Source organism: Rhinolophus sinicus, chromosome 8 (genome assembly GCF_057876585.1).
Source record: "Rhinolophus sinicus isolate RSI-liver-muscle chromosome 8, RSI-T2T, whole genome shotgun sequence".
In the NCBI taxonomy this organism is placed as follows: domain Eukaryota; kingdom Metazoa; phylum Chordata; class Mammalia; order Chiroptera; family Rhinolophidae; genus Rhinolophus; species Rhinolophus sinicus.
In genome coordinates, this window is record NC_142508.1 from 18,087,392 (window position 1) to 18,111,264 (window position 23,873).

The window sequence follows — 23,873 nt, forward strand, 5'->3', positions numbered from 1 at the left end:
AAAACAGAAAGAGACAAACTACTATCCTCCCCTCATATAAAATTATGGTGCACCTGCCCCAACAAACATACACTTCTTGTCATTTGTATCCTGCCCCTTCAACAACATACCGTACAGGAGTTTAAAAAAAAAAAAGACAAAAAAAAGACCAGTGGGTCTCAAATGCCAGCCGCTGGATCAATCCGACACCAACCCTTTCAGAACCACCGGGAATTTTTTTAAACTACAGATTCCCAGGCCACACTCACAGAGACTCAGTGCCTCTACAAGGCCTTCTGTGTGGTCTTGATGCAATGACACGTTTGGGAAATCTGAACTCCTCCTCTCTCTGTAATCTACCTCCAGAAAGGATTTAAGAGGACTTACAATAAAAAAGTAAACCCAAGAGAAAAGAAACCACGTGAGGAACTACCAAAAATAGAAAAGATGGTTCCTATACTGAACATTAAATGGAAGTGGAGAAGATCAGCAAAAGGCCATTAGATGACCTGAAGTGTGAGAAGCAGAGCTCAGAACTCTATCAGGCCCACACTCCTACCAGAGCCCCCAGCCAAGAGCAAGGCCAGCACAGACATTCCCCATGAGCTACAGGCACCCAGAGTGCCCCTTCTCGTCCCTTCCTATCTCAAATCAAGACCTACTGCTCCAGGTGAGGGTGTTCTGGAGAAGAGGTGAGATGGTGAATCATGCCCACTGCCCCCTCACTCCTCTGGGTCTCCAACAACCACTCCCATTAGTCTAGCCTGACACCACGACTGCAGCCAGGAGCCTGCCTGGCTCACTTCTATCCACACTCTCCACCCACTGCACCACCTGATTCACTTAAGTCTTCCACACTCGAAAACTGTATTTCAGTTAATTCACCTTCTCCAAAAAAAGCAAGCAGTGGAACGGAAAACATGCTTCACGCAGGATAAACAGTCATTCAAAGTGAAGCGCACCGGAAGGTACGAGATTTCCCAGCTTTGACTCATCATGCCTAAAAGACACGTAACACAGGCTTTCTTATTCAATCACAGCCACTCGGAAGGAGCTTAAGACGATGAGTCCAATCGCCTCAGTTAAAATAAGTCTCACTAGTGGACTCTTACCCCAATCGCCCAGATGGAGAACAGCGGCATCCAGACTAGAACTTGTCTCCCCTGAATCCCAGGCCAATGATCTCTTCTCTGCCAGGTTGCTTCCCAGGGACAACGATAATATATTAGATTTATTAATTCAAGCTCAGATTGCCTAAATCTCATTTCTTATTACACACGAAGTTGATGTTATAAGACCATCCCAAGCAAACTACTTCCCACTTAAAGCACCTCAAAATGTGTTACGGCATAGAGAGGGGATGGTACATTAAGTCACTCCTCATAAGCATATAAATGGGAAAAATGTGCCAAGCCCGGTTTGTATCAAAGACTGAACGTTTCAAAAATGCTATCTAAATTCTCACTAGGTTTATCATTTTCCCTATAAGTTGCTTAATTTCCTTAAAAAAGTCAACTGAAACCACTGCTCTTTTTTGCCTAAACATCAGAACTAAGTGAGAAAAACATAACATTAATTTATCATATTGAGTCACACTGAAAATAAGTGAAATCCCACAACATTCCATCTGCATCAAATGTTCACAACCTGTGATTCTGCATTGATTTCCGCTGTAAAAACAAAAAGCATATGTCAGTCTCCCAAGAGAGGAAGCAGCACCAGATCCTGGGTGTGTATCCATCTCCCAACAAGAAATGAGGAAGCTACTTAAGCCCAGTAGGAGTTGAATCCCTTTCCTTCCTTCGTTGTCCCTGATACAGCGAACAATGTCCTCCAGCATTTAGCTACACACTTGCTTGGAGACATGGTGTGTACCGCGCCCCCTGGCAGCACCACAGGACAGGGTGGGGAGCTAGCCCACGCTGAGAAGGGAGTGCAGAGGCCTCAGTCCTCCTTACGTGGATTCAAAAACCTGGCCAATTTTGACTTTTGAACTTATAAATGGAAACTAAAATTTTCATTTATTTCCCCAATCTCACTCTCCAAGGAAACGGGCACAGACTCACCAAACCACATGCCCCCTTTTACTAGGTCGTGATCACTACCGGCCTCGGAGTCCCCACTCATGGCAATTAGAATCATGCTGTGCACGAGCTAGTTCCTTCCTAACCTCTGAAGCAGCTACTCTGTTTTTCACCACCACTGGTGAAAGCTTGGCTAAAGAAGACTAGGTGAAGAGTTGCCAGGGCAGCCAGTTGGCTCAGTTGGTTAGAGTGCGGTGCTTTTAACAAGGTCGCCTGTTCGATCCCCACATGGGCCACTGTGAGCTGTGCCTTCCACAACTAGATTGAAACAACTACTTGACTTGGAGCTGACGGGTCCTGGAAAAACACACTTGAAATAAATAAATTTTTTTTAAAAAAAGAGTTGCCAGAGGCCAAAATAAATTCCATGCAATAATAAAACGCTAACAGAAGTATGAACACTGACAAGTTCTAGATGCTACTCACTGAGCCTGGTCTTAGCATTTATCTTTTCATCCAGGTCCCCTCCACTGGAAGACAGGTATAGGTTTCCCCTGCTGTCCGAATGTAGTGTTTCTATGAAACCTTTCATAAACCGATATGAAAAAATTTTTGAGCATTCCCAGACCCAAAATTCAACGCACACACAATGTATTTTGTTCCCCAGGATCAAAATGTTTAATTATGTCCAGTTTTACACTAAGCATGACACCATTACAAGGTCTCTTAGGCTTTTCTGATACCTTAGGACACATCTTGCTAACAGATGCACAAAATCAATTAAGATAAAGCACAAATGCTCACAGACACAGTTCAAAGCTCTTGATGCTGAGATGCTGAGCGTGGCTCCCGGGGAAGGAGCCTGGTGGGGCCACACTAGCTGCTGGGGGTGCAGCTGCCTCTGTAACGGCTCATGCACAACAAATGCTAAATGCTATTCTCGCTTTTCACCTTTTTTCCTAAAAGGGAAAATCGTCTTTGGATTTCTTTCGGTGAGCGAAAACAGACAGGTCTTTCATAAAAGCAAAGTGGCCTAACACGAACATGCAGAAAGCGGGGGATACCTATAGTGACTTTGGAATATACAGGACTGGGTGATGGGAAGTCAAAAAACTCTTAGTCTTGGCCCTGTAAGAAGCATGAACGTGACCAAAAGCAGGTATGTTTCTACCACTCTTCCACTGTTGATAGTTTTTCGGTGGACTTCATGTCAGCTAATCTCACCAGGGTACCGAACAATAACCACCCCCACTGCCTTCTGCCTTCCATCACCCTGAAACACATATATTAATACTGAGGTTAAGCCCATTTACGTGGAACATTGAACTTTAAGAAATTCAAGAGCTACTGTAAAAATACTGAAGATAATCATCAATGGAGACCCTAGCGCCTTTGCACTGGCAATTCCATCTGCCGGGAACACACTTCCCGAATGGTTGGTTCTTTAAGGTCCTTCAGGTCTCAGGGCAAATAAGAGGAAAAGACTTTCCTACACACCCTTTCTAAAGCAGCCACCCCCCCTTCCTTACTCCCAACCACTCTGCCCCATTCCCCTATCTTCTATTATAATGCTTCTTTCTTATTTACTTGTTTACTATCTGTCTCTTCCATGAACCAGAAGGGCCAGACTCTGATCTACGTTTTCACCACTGTTTCTCCAATACTCAGAGCTGGACACAGCAGATGATGAAAAAATATGTATTCAAGAAAGAAAGGGAACATGATTGCTCATCAATCTATATCATTAGTTAGTACCTGGCAGGAGCCACTGTTAGCATAACCTGACCAGATGGATGCTTCCTTTTCACACAGAAAGAAAATGACAGAATGCCTTTAAGATGTAGTAAAAACTCCAGTGCTCCTTTACTTACAACCTTGATTGAAAGTTACCGTGTTCACCTGCTGGGAAGTAGGCAATTTTATTACTGCAGGGAAAAGTTTTACATCATACTCTACCTACTTCTTTTGCAAATAGCTCTATAAAATAGTGTTATTCAGCTACCGTGTAGAATAAGGGTACTTTAAGTAACTTAAAGTTTTTTTTTCCCTGTCTGCATGAGGTAAGTGCACGTACGAAGGAAGTCAACAGACTACTCTCTGTCCCCACTACACTCTGGAAAGACACATACTTCTCAGTTCAGAAACTTCAGGGACGTTTAACTAAAATCTAAATTATAAGTAGCATTTCATACACGGGAGAAATTTCCAGTAAGCTACGCAGCAGGAAGTCTACATCCCACTTTACAACAACCCAGCAGCACAGTTCCTGTCCAAGGACAAAATTATGGCCATCTCCTCCCTCCTTCAGGTGCCCCTCTGCTTGGTCACCTAATGAGAGAATCATGGGTTCTCAGCCTAAAACCAAAGACTGGCAGAAGGATTTCTTTCCCCTTTGGAGGCAATTAAATGAGTGGGGTGAAATAAGAACTGGGATTTGGCCTGTCCTCCCTCAGGCCTTCCACACCATAAGCAGGGCAAGATATGCTGCTTCCATGGCTGTTTCCTTCTGATAAGCACAGAAGATTCAAGAACTGGGGCCAATTCATTCTGCTGCTGCGAAAGCAGCCTATGGGCTCCAGATTGAAAAGACATACAAACTTAGCAAGTTACCATGTTTCCCCGAAAATAAGACCTAGCCAGACAATCAGCTCTAATGCGTCTTCTGGAGCAAAAATTAATATGACCTGGTATTATATTATATTATACCCAGTATTATATTATATATATTATATTATATTATATTATACCCGGTATTATATTAAACCCGGTCTTATAGTAAAATAAGCCCGGGTCTTATATTAATTTGTGCTCCAAAAGACGCATTAGAGCTGATTGTCTGGCTAGGTCCCATTTTCAGGGAAACATGGTAGATGGGAAAGTAAGAGTGAAAAGACATAGAATAAAGCTCTATCCCCCAAAGAAAGCAATTCAATAAAACCAGAGCAAATGGCCATCTTTATGTAGATGCGAAGTGTGGTGACTGAATTTTATACTAAGTACTCCAAGACTTCTCCAACCTCATCTACTTAACATGTGCTGACAACATTCTGTTGCAGCAAAAGAAGGTCTAGCAAATTATTCAAAGAAACCCAGAGTTAGAATCCTTCAGAGTTTTAAAAAAAACAGTATCTGACTTGACAGACACTTACTTTTCCAGGTTGTATTTTGTCTGCCCACATACTTGCTAATCTCATCCCCATTCAGAAAACATAAATCCACCTTCAGTTTTTCCATCATTCTTACCACCTTTTCTGTAACAGAACGGTTCCAAAAATGCTTGTGTCAACTTACTGCCCACTTCCTCCTTAAACATTCCACAACCAACTCTGTCTTTGCTTCCACTCAAAAGCAGACAGCCTCTACCATCGCCATCATTTAAAAAAAACTGGTTTTCAAATGCAAAGATTTTTTTACAACTCGATTCCCAAGTTCATTCTTCTTTAATGTTAAAAAAAGTAACGCAGGACTTACAAAGATTGCAAGGTAGAGACCAAAAGAAATTTGCACCTTCCATGGCCCTATAGCCTGCCTGTTCTTTTGCCAGAAAAGAGAAAGGACTATTCCTCTTCACTGCAGCAAACCACAACCCTAGACCATTTCAGACCTTGAGCTCTGCCTGAGTTCAGACAAATCCAGAATGCTCACACTGAAAAGCATGCCTCCGGTTAGTTAGTGTTCCAGTTTCTGCTCCTCTCCCCAGAAGCACAAAAGCAGTGATTACTGTCTTCCTATTCATCAAACTATTTCCTTCTCACTTTCCTCTGTCATAGAGCTCCGTCTTCCTTTGGAGAGTTCTTACGAAGCAGTTCCTAGTACCACAGGAAACGATTACTCTCCAGGAAAATACAACTTTGCTTAGCAAAAGAGCTCCACACAGAGCAATTTGCCAGTGGTCGATTTTTCATTCCAGACAAGCTTCTAAGCCTGACACAAATCTGTCTGTGCACAGCTCTGCAGTTCACCCCACTTCCCTCCCCTAATCTCTGCCTGGAACTCACCCATACCCCCTGCAGTTTGGTCACCAACAGTAGTATAGACTACTCAATCATTTAATTTTAAAATCCTCTTCCCAGACTCAAAGGTGTCTTCCACACCACACTCCTATGCACGTCTAGGACGACCACAAGCACCAAACGAAGGCCCTCACCACAACAGCAGTTCCCGGACAGGCAGGAATAACATCTAACCTTTCCTCAGCTCAATTACAGTCAGCTTCACTTTCCTGCAATTTTGCGGCCACACATCACCGGCCCCGCCCTCCTGGTTATAAAAGCGTGTCCTGGAGTCAGAGGCTTCACAGTGTGATGCTGAAGAGCATGTGCCCGGCAGACAGGCCTGGGTTCAAGTCCCAGCTCTGCCTCTTATTGCCTGCCCTTGGGTAAACTATTTATTCTTTCTAAAGCTCAGATTACAGAGCTGTAAAATGTAGCCGGTGATCCTATCTACTTGATAGGTATGATACATGAGCTGATATAAGCAGACTACTCAACACAAGACACGACCCTTAATAAGCAAGTGATTGTTGATGTTCAATATCCATGGGGGTAATCCATGGGCAAGCAGGGACACCGCATAGTATTTAGATGCCCTGGAAACCTCCAGCATTGGGAGAAGCAAAAATATGTTCAGCATCATTCCATTCCCACTTCCCAAATGAGAGGGGCCTTAGCAAAGGAAAACTCAGCAAGATCCACTCAGTGTTGTCTATCCAACCACCAGACAACCAAGCCACGCATCGCTCCTATGGTGACGGGAAAGATCAGTGCTACTGAAACAGGGGCCACTTCAGGATCAGCCTTTCATGGGCTGGGCCAATATTCTAAAAGGGGAAAATATGTGGACCTTGGGAAGTCCCTTCTCATTCAGTTTCTGATAAATTCTGACTCTTCATTTATGTATTGGAAAAAAAAAAGAGGAAAAAGCAATATTGAAAACCCTAAGGATCTCAGCTGGTGGCAGAATATTACCTAAGACATGAATACCTGAGAATTGGGGGGTGAGGGGAATCTTGAAATCTAATTTATACACACACAAGCTGAAGAACATTTTAATCCTGTGAAAGACAATGAGCCAAGAAAATAGGAAGTTTTTTAAACTTTCTACAACAGCATAAAACTGTGGAGCTCTGGGAGAAACTGTCATAAAGGACATTTGCTGTTCCAGATGGAAAAGTCAGAACTGCAGTCTGAAATAAAATATGGAAGTTTGTGGTCTTCACAAGCAGAAAATCTGGTAACAACCAAGAAATGTCTGGTTCCCAGATCTGGGAGGATTAGGGGGAGGACAAAAGAGGAGACACATGATAAAGAGAACTTATACTACAAAACTATCATGGAGCTGGGGGTAAATTTTTTAAATGAACTTTGCAGGGTTTTGAATTCAAAATTCAATGTAGGGAGTGAGGGGATATAAAATCAGACAGACTCTATAGTGTTAGAGACGAAGGCTGGGAATCAGAACACTTGGGCTCTAGTCTTGGCTCCAACCCAAACCACCATGTGACCTTAGGCAAGTCACTGCAAGGGGTCCGGGGGACAATAATGATCGCTAAGATTCCTACCGGCCTAACATTTTAAGGGTCAAAAGGAGAGTGTAGTACAAATATCGGGAGCTCTCAGGATTACAGACTTCACACAGAGGTGGAGAGGAAAAGACGGGAAATGAGGGCCAGAGAGCGAGGAAACTTGGAGTAAGTAACTGAGCGTCGGTGGAAACAGCAAAGCTTCAAGATGGCCAAGCACTCCTAGGAAGAGTGGATGTCAGGATCTCGAAAAACTGCAAACTGCTCAGCAAATGTCAAAATGGACAGAAGGATGGGGGGACCGGGAGGAAAGAGGGCAGATATCAACGAATTATCTCCGTTAATCAATCAATAGTCGGTCTGTCCTGGTAAACAGCCAGGAGATCCGAGTGGCGCGACCACGGAAATCAATGTGACCCCTGGTGCCAGGGTGTCCGGGAGGCACAATTAAGGGGAGTCCGTGTCGGATTCCTTTAAGGGAGGAGACTCCGAGAATGGGTGAAAAGTGAAGGGGGCAGAGAAAAGGGGATCTGGGAGACTCTGCAAGCTGGCGGGAGGGGAAGAGGAGCCAGCGCCAGACTCCCGCCCGGAGGCGGGTGGCGGGGTCGGTATCTGGGGCCCCGTTCTCACCATCTTGACAATGCCCCGCTGCACGGTGGGGACCGCGGGTCCCCCGGAGGAGCCGCCGCTCTGCGCGGAGGAGGCCATGTGTAGAGATGGAAAGACAGCGAGTTAAGCGGCGGGCCGGCTTGGAGGTGTCAATGTGGGTGTCGGTGTTGGTGAGAGCGCCCCGCGGCGAGAACCGGGCGGACGACGGGCTGCGGGCGATGGACTGGACAGACGCGCCGGGCGCTCACAAGAGCAGCAGCGGGACTGGGAGCGAAAAGGGAGACGCGATCTCCGCCGCCGCCACACGTTCTACTCGCCGCGCAAGCGTGCCAGAGCGCCACCGCCCTCCGGCCAATTAGCGCCCAGAGCCTGCCGGACCTCAAGCCAATAGGCACCCTGCTTGCGAAGCCCCGCCCTTTGGTCCCCAAACGGGTGGCGAGCTCCAGGAAGCGCTGAAAACGCTGATTTGCGGTGACGGGCTAAGTCTGGGGCGGGACTTCCGGGGCAGCCTAGTAGGTAGTGTCGGGAGGTGTAGTGAGAAGGAAAGGACACGTCAGCATCTGGCCGAAGGGCGCGGGAGGCCATGGGAGCCCCAGGGGTAGGGCCAGCCTCGCCCACTGGCCTGACCCCGCCCATTGAGCCCCGCCCCGCGGGTCGCCGGGGAACCCACGTGGACGCCCGCGTTCCAGGAGGGCGCCTCCGGATGGGGAACCAGAAGCGTGAGAGGCCAAATCCTGGAGGGATGTCGGTACTGGCTGCACACCGGCTTCCGACATTTTACCTCAGCTGAAAGTATGGGGAGAACTTGGAAAAGTCTGAGCATCGTGAAACCTCCGGTCGATGTTGCCCCTGACACGGAACGCGGCCGCGCTTCCTCCCTGTACCCCGGAGTACAGCTCGCCCGCATTTGGGTCGCCGGTGTCTAGCATATTCTGTTCATCCATTGATGATTGTTGATGGAAGGAGTAACTCTCCTTTAGGGCGTGACATGCCCTGTACGCTGAGAATGACCCCGGTTGTCCGGGCTCTTCCCGCGCTGGGGAAGTCCCGCGCTCGCTACCTGCTCTCCCGAGCCGGCAGGAGGCAGGCCTCTGGCCCAGTGTGTGCAGCCTCACTGCCTTCAGCCGCCCTTTCCCAGCCCCTCTAGCCCGAGTCTCTTGAATGAAGAGATGGCGGAGGGCGGGAGTGTCACGAGCGACGAGTCAGGGGGACTAAGCCCCGAGAGACTCTCAGACCCCCAGGATCTACCTGGCACTGACTGCGGCCTCCGCTGCAGCCGTGGCACGAGCAAAGGACAGAGCACACAATCTCTTAAATATCTTGTAATATGCTTATTTCTCAACCATCAATCATCAACGCACCACACAGTAAAGCACAAAATAATACAATAATTGGGTAAAATAGAGTAACGAACCTGTCCCAAAGTCAATCAGAGTCCTGGCGGAGCGAGGAAGGGTGGCTGGTCATCACTTTGCCATATTCTGTTCATCACAAGAGTCCTGCCCACACTCAAGGACGGGACTACAGGGGGCATGAATACCAGGAAGGGAATCATCGGAGACCATCACACACAGTTCCCGAAGTAGAATTCAAAGTGCCTGGACCTCACTAACCTTTTTATCTACTCCCTTCTGCTGGGAATTTCTTCTGTTTCCTCAGTCACTTTGATCTCCCAACTCCATTGGGTCTGGGTTGTTGGTTTAATTAAGACTTGACTTTGTTAGAGCTGTTTTAGGTTCACAGCAATGTTGAAGGGAAGGTACAGAGATTTCCCCTATTCTCCCTGCCCACAAACGCACGCACAGCTTTCCCATTATCCACGTCCCCCCACCAGAGTGGTACATTGGTTACAGTTGACGAACTTACATTCACACATCATAATCACCCAAAGTCCATAGTTTACATTAGAGTTCACTCTTGGTGTTGTATATATATGTTCTCTGGGTTTGTACAAATGTATATCTCCCACACTCTCAAATAGTGATAGAGCCTCCTACTTCAGAGAGATAACAAAAGCCATCAAGTATTCCCTCTGTTTCCCACCACCAAATCTACAAACTTATCTTCCTTCTCATTCCTCTTCTTCTCCCTTATTTTTTTTATTTATTTTTTTAGCTTTTGTGTTTTTTTTTGGGGGGGAGGGAGATGAACAGGACTTTTATTGGGAAACAGTGTGTACTTCCAGGACTTTTTCCAAGTCAAGTTGTTGTCCTTTCAATCTTAGTTGTGGAGGGTGCTGTTCAGCTTCAAGTTGTTGTCCTTTCAGCCTTAGTTGTGAAGGGCGCAGCTCAGCTCCAGGTCCAGTTGCCGTTGCTAGTTGCAGGGGGCACAGCCCACCATCCCTTGTGGGAGTCAAACTGGCAACCTTGTGGTTGAGAGGACGCACTCCAACCAACTGAGCCATCAGGGAGCTCAGCAGCCGCTCAGCTCAAGGTGCCTGTTCAATCTTAGTTGCAGGGGGCAGAGCCCACCATCCCTTGTGGGAGTTAAGGAGTGGAACTGGCAAACTTGTGGTTGAGAGCCCTGTGCTCCAACCAGCTGAGCCATCTGGCACTGGCCCATGTGGGAATTGAACCGGCAGCCTTCGGCATTAGGAGCCCAGAGCTCCAACCGCCTGAGCCACCGCGCTGGCCCCTTCTCCTTTATTACAGAGAAAAATTTTCCTCCTACTGCTTAGGCTAAACTCTCCATCTGTGTTGTGGACCCACATCCTCCACCTTCTCAAGGACTCTCATAATAGATAATTCCTTCTCCTGTTTATATAGCCTCTCAGTTTATCCTGGATTCTTCTCATTAGCATTTAAACATTATCAAATTTCTTGCATAAAAATAACTTAATTAAATAAATCTTTCCATTTATTTACTCCACATCCCCCTCCAGATAGCTCTCCCCACTTCACAAGCAAATCAATCCTCTTGGTGAAATTCTTTGTTGCTTCCACACCCTCTCCCCGCCCCCTTCAGTCCTCAGGCCACTACACTCTGACTATTGCTGAGACTGTTTATAGAAACTGTTTTCTCCAAGGTCACACATGACTGCCTTGTGACTCCATTCAATGGACACTTCTCACACTTCACTTTGCTTAGCTCTCCATAGCATCTGACATATTTGCTCTTTGAAATGTCTTTTTCCTTCCCATACTTCTTGTATTCCTCCCATCTTTCTAGTGGCTGTTCCTCATCTCCATTGTGAATGATTCTTCTTTCGCCTGTCCCTTAATATTGATGTTCCTTTGGGCTCTTCTCAAAGCATCTCCTTTTCTCATTTGAAACATTCTTCCTAAGACATCTTATCCATTCCCATGACTGCATGCTAACGAGTCCCAAATACATAGTGCCTATTAAAATCTCTCTCTTGAGTTCCAGGCATATATATCCAGTGATATACAAGATACCTTCCCATGGCCGTCACCTTGGAAATTCAAATTCAACATGTTTCACAAGGAACTTATCTTTCCTCCCCAACCTGCTTTACCCTAGTACGTGTCTCAGCTCAAATAATGACACTAAAACCTACCTAGTTGCAAGCCAGAAATCTGGGGATCATTGGTGACTCTCCGTCCTCTTCATTCCCCAATTCTTAGTCAGTCTCCGAAATCTGATGGATCTACAGCAGCAAAGTCAAGCACACAGGCCCTGGAACGAGACTGCCTGGGTTTACATTCCAACACTGTACAACCTTGAATACGTTATGTAGTGTCTCTGTTCCATGCATTGCTCATCTGTAAAATAAAAGTTTCATATGTTAAAGGCCACACCCCTATATTTGGAGACAGGGCCTTTATGGAGGTGATTAAGGTCCAATGACGTCGTAAGAGTGGGACCCTAATCTGATAAGATTGGTGTCTTTATAAGAAGAGGAAGAGGGACCATATATCTCTTCTCTCTCTCTCCACGTACACAGAGGAAAGGCTATGTGAGGACAAAGCAAAAAGATGGTATCTGCGAGCCAGAAAGAGAAGCCTCATTAGAAACCAACTCTGGTACCCTGATCTTGGACTTCTATCCTCCATAAGTTTCTGTTTTCTAGGACACCCAGTATCTTTTTTTGTTTAATTGGGGAACAATGTGTTTTTTCTGGACCCATCAGCTCCAAGTCAAGTCATTGTTTTCAATCTAGTTGTGGGGGGTGGGGCGCAACTCACTGGCCCATATGGGAATCGAACTGGTGATCTTGGTATTATAAGCACTGTGCTCTAACCAACTGAGCCAACCGGACGCCCCCGGCATCTTTTTATCGCAGTCTGAGTTGACAAATACAGTGTTTCACTGTATGTTCATAAAAGAAAGGCCTCACAAACCCAAGCTGTCTGGATCAGCCCTGTCCAAGAGAACTTTCTGCACCGATGGAATGTTTTATATAAACTTCGTCCAACACAGTAGCCTCAGCAACATGTGACTAATGAGCACTTGAAGTGTGGCTAGTACAACTGAGGAACTGAATTTTTAATAGTGTTTCATTTTAATGAAATTAAGTTTAAATAACCACAAGAGGATAATGACTAATGCATTACACAACACTGGTCTAGGTGATTAAACTTGAATCTTGCTGTCATATCTGATACCGTAGTATTCTATGCAGGTTTTTAAATTATACCTATATGCCTCATGTAGTCCAAATTTGTTTAAAATGTATGATGGCATAAGGTATCATGTTTTAAAAATCTTAAGAAACAACAAAAAAACATTTATAACATTAAAAGTGGAATTCAAATTCTGTTTTAAAAAACAATTTATCCGTGCTTGTGACTTAGACATTATTTCTCAAATTTCACAGCAGAACAAAATTCATATCAATGCACTATTCCTAATCTGCCGTATCTATAGTCAGTCAATGCAAAGGATTCATTTATATAACTATATGATTTGGGTAATGGTTACAAAACTTAGTTAATGGATCAGCTTTGTACCCTGTGCTGTTGTCATTTAATAGCAAGACCAACCTTCATTCTGTTCTCCTGAAAGCCATTAATTAATGTCTCTGGCTTCTCCGTAGCCTTAGATAATTATATATTGATTTGCTCCTGCTACAGCCATCAGCTATAACCACTGTTGGGTTGGTTTTGTCACGTTGGACCCTGCCGGCCATACTCAAGTCTCTAGGAAAAAAGGCATAAGGAAATCTCCCGCCAATGGGGCCACCTTTATCACAGGGTGTTCTGAATCTCTTGTCTCCTGTCTGCAAACTGAGATGATCACGCTAAGACGGAACCTGAGGATTCCTTTCTCTCTAGCCCCTGAAGTCAGTGGCTAGCAAACTCAGAGTTAGGAACATTTCAGCAAGTAATAGCAACCTAGATTACCTATGGGATAAACATATGCGTTTTCTTTCACAGCCCAAGACATTGGAGATATTTGTTTACAGGCTCAAGCATCGCAGGGCAGGCATCTCTGAAATTCTCTTGACTTTTCCCTTGTAGTTGCAAAATAGTGGCTTCAGCTTTAGACATTTTAGGAAGAAGGAAGAAGAAGAGGAAAAAACAGTACAGGAAATATTGGCCCATTTTTATCAGGAAAGCAGTAGCCTTCCCAGAAGTCCTGAGCACTGGGCCCTTCCTTTGCATCTGGTTCCATTCTGTCCTTCCTAGAACTCTGGCCTATTTCTAAACCTCATTCCTTTTCTCCAGGAAAATCCTGTCTCCTCATTCTCTCCAGACTAAACAACCAAAAAGCAGTCACCCTGTGTTTCATCTCTGCTGCCTCCAGGCTAGAGCCCCCATTACCACTTCTTCTCCCAAAGGCCTTGCTTCCATGGTAACGTGGCCTTCCTCAGCGTCTCCGCCTTCTCCTACCTGTAGGCTGGAGGACAGAACCTAGTGTTACAATGCCCTGTGTTACTCACTGTGGCTCCAGCAGCTCTGGCCACACTAGACAATTCACCTAAATACACTCAAGGTTTCCTGTCCCTGAGTTTTTGCTCTCCCAATTCCCTCCACTTGGAATGACCTTCAATTCAGTTCCGATACAGATTTTTCCATAAAATCTTCTGAGATAGCTGCAATCAGTGGTGACTTCTCCCTCCTCTGTATCCCCAGACCCTCTGGTTTATACCTTTCCGATGCTGTGTACGACACTCTCCCTGTGTCACAGTTGTTTGTGTAATGGTTGAACTAGCCTGTGAACTGTTTGACAATGAGCTCCTGAGTCTTGTTAATTTTTGTGTTTCCTATAGGCCTGGCACTGCCTTGTAAAGAATCATCACTCAATAAGTGTGTTTTGAGTTAAATTGAAGTATTCAGTATGTTCGAATGACTGAGATGACTTATTCACCTTCTCTTTTCTTTCCATATAGCCAGCACATATCCTTTGTGTTTTCCAGAAATTGAAACTGAGAATTTTGGGGGGTTTTAGGGTGGACATTAGAAATTACAGTGGGGCCAATTATCCTTGGACAGGTCCAGATAGAGGATAGTTCGTCTGAAACATGACTTTCATTTAACTCCTGCCAACAATTATCTGTGTTTCCCCTCTTCTTGAACCCTGGCAACCACACATACCTTAACTTCTGCTTCCCCCTTATATTAGATAGGGTGGGCCAGCTGTAGAAACAAAAGAACCAACAATTATTTAGTGTCTTAAATAACAGAGAGGTGTGTTTCTCTCTCACATAACAGCCCAGGATGGGGACTCACCTCATGTAATCATCCAAACACCCAGGCTGGTGGCAGCTCTTTCACCCATCGGCAGGAATTCTAACAGAACAGCCCTCCTTTAGTCAAGAGCTAAAGAGGGATCACATAATGATGCAGACACATTTTGAGGGAGAGAAGAAAGACGTTGAAATGGTCACATTGGACATTCTCAGTCTTCCACATACAGTAGGAGGACTCAGGATACAGAAGACAGGATGAGTCCCTGTAGAAACAGTGGCCCATGATTGAAGATGAGGCTCTTTCCAGGGTGGGCAGGGGCCTGGAATAGCCAGGAGCTAAGGCCAAACTAAGGCCGCGATTCTGCAGTGGGGCGGTATGGTCCTGACCCCGACGCTGTCAGAGCTGAGGGGCCCGAGCAACAAAGGGGAAGCAAGGCAAGAGGTCAGGACCTGGGTGAGCAGTGACAGTGGGGGAAGCAGAGACAAGGTGAGGACTGGGAAATGGAATGTGTGGGGATGGGGGTGCCAGAGTGAAATGGCCAGAGTCCAGGCAGACAGGTCATTTGCTGGGAGTGACAGGGCAGGGGTGGAACTGAAGCAAGAGGCCAGGGTCCAGGTGGCAGGCAGCTTGAAGGGGCACACAGTCTGGTCAAGAGAGACTTCAGGTTGATCCATGCATTTTTTTCAGGCGCACTTTTCTGAATCTCCACCAGCTTAATTCACCCAAAGGAGAGCTACTAGGTTGGTGCAAAAGTAATTGTGGTTTTTGCAATTATTTTTAACCTTTTAAACCGCAATTACTTTTGCACCAACCTAATATTTCAGGGGGAAGAACACTCTATTTCAGCTACATCACATACACACCACAGAGATATTTTGAGTCAGAAAAATAATCTCTCTTTCTTCTTCGCCCATGTCTTTGTTTCATGTGTTCGAGAGTGGCACAAATTCCAGGAAGAAATGATTTTATGAAAAGGCAAGATAATTCTAAAATTATACCACAACCTATTGTTCAGTGGAGAGCAGTTAACAGAGTTTGCTTTCTTAAGAGTGCTTCAGAGGATAGGTTGTTGCTTTATGTTGCAATTGAAACAGGCTAAACAACCTTAGAGTTATGTGATGTTTACAGGTTTTTTTCAAAGAAAAGCTCTTTCCTATCCAGGGCCTTTGAACTCTTTCCTTCTGCCTGCAGCTCTGTTCCCGCAACAAGGAACAAAATGGACAAAAACAAGGAGTGAAGATGGCCACAGAAATATCTCTCAACACACCTGCTTTTTTTTTTCTTTTCTTTTCTTTTTTTTTCTTTTTTTCTTTTTTTTTTTTTTTACAAAGTGACCTTCCCTTAAGAGGTAGAATCTATGTCCCCTTCCCTTGAATCCAGATGGGTCTTTGCTCTGCCTCGGCCAATAGAGTTCAGCAAAATCGACTTCTTAAGTCACTTCATAAATATGCCCTATACTTCACCTTGTTCTTTGGAGATCCTTGTACTTGGAACCCAGCCACCACACTGTGATAAAACCCAAGCTACTGCATGGAGAGCCTGCATTCAGGTGTTTGGGCCGGCAGGCCCAGCTGAATTCCTGGCCAATAGCCGATATCAACAGCCAGATGTATGAGTGAAAAAGCCTTTTGATGATTCCAGCCCCTCATTATTGAGTCACAGCCTTTGAGTCTTGCAGCCGAGGTCACAGACATTGCGGAGCTGAGACAAGCAATTTCCTTTCTCTGAACTCCTGACCCATAGAATCCACGAGCATAACAAAATGCTGATAGTTTTATGCCTCTACGCTTAGAGTGCTTTAATACACAGCGGTAGTGTCTGGAACTGCGTTGTATCCAGTTTTTCAGCTATTATAAATAAACATTCGGAGCATGCATTTCTTTGGGGGAAATGCATAGGGGTCATAGGTTATGAATATCTTTAACTTTGGCAGATAATGCCAAACCGTTTCCAAAGTGGTTGTACCAATTTCTACGCCCTTCCGCAGTACATGTGACGTCTAGTTGTTCCACACCCTCACCAATATTTGATGCTGTCGGTCTTTTTTAATTCCAGCCATTTTGAGTGAATATATCTCATTCTTGTCTTAATTTGCATTTCTCTGATTTTTAATAAGGTTGACCAGTTAAAAATATGTGCATCCAGCATTTGGTCACAAAGATATTCTCCTATATTGTTTCTAGGAGCTTTATTAGTTGGCCTTTCATATTAATAGCAACAATTCCAGAATGTACTGTGATGTCATTTCAGTTTACTTCCCTCAAGTCATATTTTGGGATTGTAACCATTTGGATGCTATCCTAACCCAAAATGAGGTAGGAGAGGAAGAGAGGAACTAACTCTGGAATAGTCTCCTCCTCCCAGAACTTAGAAATTCTGAAATGGAAAACAAGTAATAAAATCAAAATTCTAAGGCCTTAGAAGAGTAAAACTCTTTATTCTTCAAGCAGTTTAATCCAACTCCATCATTTGGGACCCAACCTCCGCAGAAGAGGTTACCCAGTCATTCTGTTCTCTCCATCTCAGGCCTCTCCTCCTTTCTCCTTGTAAAAGCCAAAGAAGCATGACTTTGGCCACTCCCATCTGGCCCTTGTGGCCAGGACAGGGTTACAGTTAAAAGGCACTGACATCCTTGTATTTGAGACTAAACCTGGGTGACCAGAACTTAGGGAACACATTTTTCTTAATCACCTTACCAGCTGGAAAGGCACCTTCGCGCTTCCGAGCACCCGCAGCTGCCATGTCTTTCCGAAGTCCTGATCTTCTTCGCCCCTCTGAGCTGGTGCTGACTCCCCTGCCAATTACACTGCTGAAGGGAGCCTGGGTTACGGACAATTACGTATCAGGCCGCGTCCCTACTGCACGCAGAGCCCTGAGCAGGCTGCAGGGGGAGCCCACGTACAGACCCCGCGGGCCGCCAGGTCCCAGGTGACTGAGCCTTGTGGCTGAGGTCAAGCAGCTTTCCTTTCAAGCACAGTTTGGTTGGAACAATTATTACTGTACATTAAATTACGAGAAACATAAATATCAGTAAGTGAAAGAACTCCAAGTACAAGGGGTTCTTTCTTGTACTGAAGAGAAACGCCGGAGTAGGGAGTGGAGCAAGTCAGGGCTGCAGTGCAACGTCTAAATGCTGGAGAGCAGAAGAGAAGAGAATCAGGGAGTAAGCAGAGGCTTTCCCTCAACAACAGGGTTGCTCTGTCTTCCAGGAGACAGAGAAAGAGAGGGAGAGAGAGAGAGAGAGAGAGAGAGAGGGAGAGAGAGAGAGAGAGAGAGAGAGAGAGAGGTGGAGAGAGAGAAGGCTAAAATTGTTGATTCTGGTTATTGGAGACTTGAGAGTGGAAGAACAGTTTGATGGAGAACCAAGAAGGGGGCCTGAGGACCAGTAAAGAGAATGAGGTGAGCTGAGAATTGGTGATGAAGGAGGTGCCAGCTGGGCTGATAATGAACCTGGGACAATGGACCATTCACAGTCTGGCTATTATGTTTGATGGTGCCAAGCCAGAGACAATAATGAGACTTCATTTATAATTATCTATTTTACATAGCTTGCTCTCTGGGTACTGGGTGACTTCTGTTGTGCTGAGCAGGTGTTGCTTTGAGGGCCCTTATGGGTGCAGTAAAGATAAATAGCTCTGGATTCCTGGGACGGAAGTAAGATCTTTATCCTTAGGGAGGGAATTTTCTCGCCCATTGCCTTTGGGTCTTGCTGAGCAGTGGAAAGTTACCCAAGCTGGAGCACTGAGCTTTCCTATGTAGGACCTGTTACAGACTTATTTTTAGTGATGGCTGGATTAAATTAATACAGTCCCCTCTCTCTCTAACCTAGGCCAGGCCAAGACCCCATAATGTTTAGAAAGTGTACAGACAAAGGCCTTGGATCATCCCTGACTTATACTCTTCATCCCCTTCCTTTTAAAAACAGCAAAGTTTTGATATGTTTCAAAGGCAACAGAAAGATAGTCGCTCAACTCTCAGGAGAGGTAATTCTAGGTCAGAGAAGGAATCTCATGTAATAGGCGTAATCAGCCCAGAGGTCAGGAGGGTCAACTGAAGAGCAGAGAGACAGGAAAGACAGGAGCGCAGCCCTAGGACAGCAGGGATGGCGCTGGAAATCTACACTAGAAGCCCTGAACTCAATCGATAGATAATAGTGTTACCTATGGGCACGTACTAGTAGTAACGACAACAATAATATAACACTTATATAGAATGTTCTTTGCATATATTAACTTGTGTAATACAACAATCCTTATCAGGCAGGTACTACTATAGTCCCATTTTTTTCAGGTGAAAAACTGAAGCACAGAAAGTTTAAAAATGTAAACCTCAAAAAAAAAAAAAAAAAAAAAAAAAAAAAAAGGTAAGCTCTAGGAAGGCCAGTATTGTCTTTTTTATTCACTACCGTTATCCCAATGTCTGGCACATAGTAGGTGTGTCGTGCGGGGAGGCCTGCGGGGTCTCTGCTCCCGCTCCCCATACAAGAACGCAGGACATGGTGAGGCCAAAAAGGAACACCCACGGAGCCATAGGAGTCATACCACTCTATTCTCACTGGCGACTGGGTTGGAGAAACAGGAAACAGGAGCCACACAATTGTCAACCCTCATTGCTCCACTTGCAGGCTCAGCCACCATCTTCTTGCTAGCCCCCATTCATCTCTTTTTTTTTTTTTCCTCTCTTCGCTAGCACAGCCACAGCAGTTATATTAGTGGCCAATGGCTCACTGGTTACAGCTGACTGCCAACTAGCCACAGCTGATGGCCACGCAATCACAGTTGATGGCCATTTACTACCTGAGCCAGCACCTGTCTATGTGAGGCTGAGAGCCTGGAAACTACTTTCTGGTGTTCTGCCCCCACAAGGTGTTCAGTAATTATTTGTGAAATGAGTAGCTAACTGGGCCAAGATCATGCGGATAGCATGGCAGGGCTGGGGTAAGAACTGAGGTTTGAGGGCCCTAAAGGTCCTGCTGTTAATTCCTGAGTCACACTGTCTTAGATGCTGTTATAGGTGGTGAGCTTTGCGTGTCTCTCAGCCTCAGTGACCTCTGCTTGGTCAGCCCTGCCCTCACTGGCTACCCGAGGGAACACTTCCAAACTCCTTTTACGAGACCAATATTACCCTAATACCAAAAGAGATAAAGACATTACAAGAAAGAAAAACTAAAGGCCAATATGTCTCATGAACATAGAGGAAAAAAATCCTCAATAAAATGTTACAAACTGAATCCAGCAATGTGTAAAAAGAATTATACACCTTGACCAAGTGCACGTATTCCAGGTATGCAAAGCTGGCTCACCAATGAACAACCAATCAATGTCATCTATCACATCAACTGGCTAAAGAAGAAAAAAAAACCCTCATATCAATTGATGTAGAGAAAGCATTTAAGAAAATCCAATCCCCATTTATGATAAAAAAAAAACTCTCAGCAAACTAGGAATAGAAGGGAACTATTCCTGCGCGCACGCACGCGCGCACACACACACACACACACACCAACTTGATAAAGAACATCTACAAAACCTACAGCTTAGGTTCTTTAATTGTAAAAAATGAGGGATGTTGAAAATAGGGGAGGCTCTACATGTGTGGGGGCAAGGAGCGTATGGGAAATCTCTGTACCTTCCTCCCCATTTTGCTGTGAACCTAAAACTGCTCTAAAAAATAAAGTCTATGGGTATGTTAATGTCTCTTTACCTATAAGACCTAAGACGTTATTCATAGAGAAATAATTGATGAACTGGATTTCCTTGCAGTTAAAAACTTCTCTTCTAAAGACCAGATCAAGAGAATTAGAAGACAAGCCACAAACTGGGAGAAAATATTTGCAAAAGACTCGTCTGATAAAGGACTGTTGTCCAAAATATACAGAGAACTCTTAAAATTCAACAAGAAAACAAACAACAAGATTACAAAACGGGTCAAAGACTTTGACAGACACCTCCCCAAAGAAGATGCACCGATGGCAAATTAGCATATGACATGATGCTCCGACTCACGTGTCATCAGGGCAATGGAATATTATTTTGTACTAAAAAGAGAGGCGCTACCAAGCCATGAAAAGACATGAAGGAAGCTTAAATGCATATTAATAAGTGAAAGAAACCCATCTGAAAAGGCTATATACTGTGTGATTCTATTATATGACATTCTGGAAGAGGCAAAACTATAGTGGTGGTAAAAAGATTTGTGGTTGCCAGGGGTTTGGGGCAAGGGAGGAAGGTTGAATAGGTGAAGCACTGGGGATTTCTTAGGGTGGTAAAACTGTTCTGTATAATACTGTATTTGTGGATATATAACATTATGCATTTATCAAAACCTATAGAACTTTACAAAGATTCACGAGTGACTCTTAATGTATGCAAATGTTTAAAAATTATGTAGAGGTCAGGGGTTCCTAAGATGAAATGTAGAACGTGATTGTATTACAAATGCATGAAACAACTTCAGTGAAGGGGGAGGGGGAAGGTGCTGACTCAAGTAACTTTGGAAATGAGTGGGGTCTGTAAGAGTAAAGGTAAAATAAATGGTACATACGTATGGTACAGAGTGTACAGATAAGCAAGGGGGGACACTAGAATGATCCATGTAATAATGGATTCGAGTTGGAGACATCAGTATGAACTCATGTTAGTTTAATACAGATACAAATGGTTATACATACAGGACTATGGTAGAAATGTCTATATACGTGGGTTAGCACACACACATGCACACACATATATTTCTTTGCTCTGAGAGAACCTAGATGCACTGACACCCCAGTAACAACAAGCATACTTAGGGCCCAGATCTTTGTTTCTCATACCATTCTCCCACAAAAGGTACAAGGGCTCCTCAGAGAAATGGCTGATATTAGGAAAGGTGGCACATCTTGCAGTGCCAGAAAGTAAGAAAGTGCGTACACACATACACACACACACACCAAAAATCAAACTCCGCACTAATGAGAGTAAGCCAACAGGACACAGGAGTCCACTCCCAATGGCCAAAGCTGGAACAATTTGAAATCAAAAGAAACAAAATACTATATTGGGTTATAATCCAAAAAGTAAAATAAGCATCCATAATTTCCTACTGATGTAAATTATTGAAAAAATAAATGGGAGACAAGAGAGAAATCTCCTGGGCAGGAGAAATCCAAATGATTTCTGTAGATATCCTGCCCTCAAGCAGGTAAAGCACAGCTCCCACTCCTTAAGTCTGAGCTGTGCATGAGGATTTCCTTCAGAAAAGGGTGGGAAATCCAACACACACGACCTCAGTGAGGTGATCCTGGTCAACTTCCACAGAGATAAGCCAGGTTGACAGTACGTGATGAAACGGCACTTTACACCCCACCCGAATCCTTTTTTGGGTCTTCTTCCCCCAAATCTGTGAGCCCAGTCTAGTCATGAGAAAAACATCAGACAATCCACTTGAGGGATGTTATACAAAACACCTGACTCCCCAAAATGTTCAAAGTTATCAAAAACAAGGGAAGTCTGAGAAACTGTCACAGCCCAGAGGAGCCTAAGAAGACATAACTAAATGTAATGTGGTGTCCTGGAGGGGATCCTGGGCCCGAAAGGGGACGTTAGGGGGAAACTGAGGAAATCTGAATAAAGTGTGTGGACTTTAGTTAATAATAACATCTCAATATTGGTTTATTAATTATAACAAACATACAATGTAAGATATAAATAATAGGTGAAACTGGGTGTAGGGTGTATGGGAACTCTGGATTACCTTTGATATTTCTCTTAAATCTAAGACTGTCCTAAACAACAAGGTTTATTAAATAAAGCGTATTTTCAAGGAAGCACTTCTATCTGCTCCCCCAGATCCTCCACAAAGCGAGGTCGGGGGTAGGGAAGCGTTGGGGCGCGCAGAACAGGCAGTCCCCAGGGAACAGACTGAACTTTAGGTTTCAGTGACGAGGTGGGTGTAAAACCCCAGGCAGGATGCACACAGCACCTTCCCCACACTGGCAGGGCTGGTGCGCACGCAGACCCAAGGTGGCACTCTCCACAGGTGGCTCACAGAGCATCGTCTGACCGCCCTGGTCAGCTGCGGACAGAGGCACACAGCGCCCGTCCTGACGGCTCTGGGCTGGGCTCTTCCCAGCCTGCCCTTCACCTGCCCATGGGTTTCTCCTCTTGGCCTCCGTGGGCCCTTGGCTGTAAGCCCTGAGCTCTGTAGTTCTGCTGGGGTTTGTCCATGGGAGCGCAGACTCATCATCCCACCAGCAAAGAGAAACGTGGGCAGCGATGAGCTCAGAGGTTAGGGCCTCATGGGGAAAAAGAGGGGAAAGGGGAGCTTTTCCTGTGCCCCCAGTCAAAGCCACAGGTAGGAGGACGTGGTCTTCTCTCCCTTCCAGGGGAGTTCAGAGGGAGGGAGCTGGGTAGCCAGAATTCTAAAAGCTGAGCACAAAAGCGCGGGGGATTTGCTGGTGACCGAGCAGGGTCTGAGCTGGGAGAGGAGGGTGACCGCATAAAACTCTGGGAGTGGAGGGGTTGCAACTTCAGCACCAAGTTTAGGGATATCCAGGGACCTTGAGGATTCCCCATATTTTTGTAGCAAGGAAACTGCTATGACTTTAAACTGGAAGGCACGTGCTGCCCAAGAGTGGGTTTGGAGACGGGGGCGTGGTGCGCTCTGGAAAGTAGAGGGCTGCGTGAGATGGGGTCTCGATGGGGAGAGGCAGGATGGGAGCCAGAACGCACAGCCTGCTAGGAGGCACCACAGGGAAGGGTAGAAACAGCCTGGGACTGGTGTCACCTTCCCCAGGGAGTCCAAAAGTCCGAGGGAGGGTGTCAGACCGAAGCTGGCGGGTCCCTGTGCTGGCTGCGCCCTGCCCTCTCCAGCTTTACGCATGGGCTTGTCTTGTCTTTTGAGGAGGGCTGGGAAACTCCAGCCGTCTCTCCTGAAGACAGATCTTTTCCCACAGCCAAGAGGCTTTATACTAGAGGCTCCCAAGGGCAGAAGAAGCCAGTAGTCAGGGCTCTACGTTAGGGTGAAGGACCAGCTGGGATGGCCATGGCTGCCCCAGAGAGGGGCGCACAGCCTGGCTGGCGGGCAGCAAGACCTCTGAGTTAATGTATAATTGTGAGCAGATGGCGGGGGCTGGCGGCAGCCTGGGGCCTGGGCCCAGCTAATGAG

At 45.4% G+C, this 23,873-nt stretch overlaps 1 protein-coding gene across 1 annotated transcript in view; it reads right to left on the bottom strand.

Moving 5' to 3' along the window:
- The window catches only part of SND1 (staphylococcal nuclease and tudor domain containing 1), a 413,624-nt gene extending 405,180 nt beyond the window's left edge, over positions 1 to 8,444 (bottom strand). The window contains exon 1 of the mRNA XM_074315643.2: positions 8,155 to 8,444. Within this exon, the coding sequence (XP_074171744.1) occupies positions 8,155 to 8,232 (78 nt within the window). The 5' untranslated portion in view covers positions 8,233 to 8,444. The remainder of the gene's footprint in view (positions 1 to 8,154) is intronic.
- Positions 8,445 to 23,873: the final 15,429 nt, after the last annotated feature.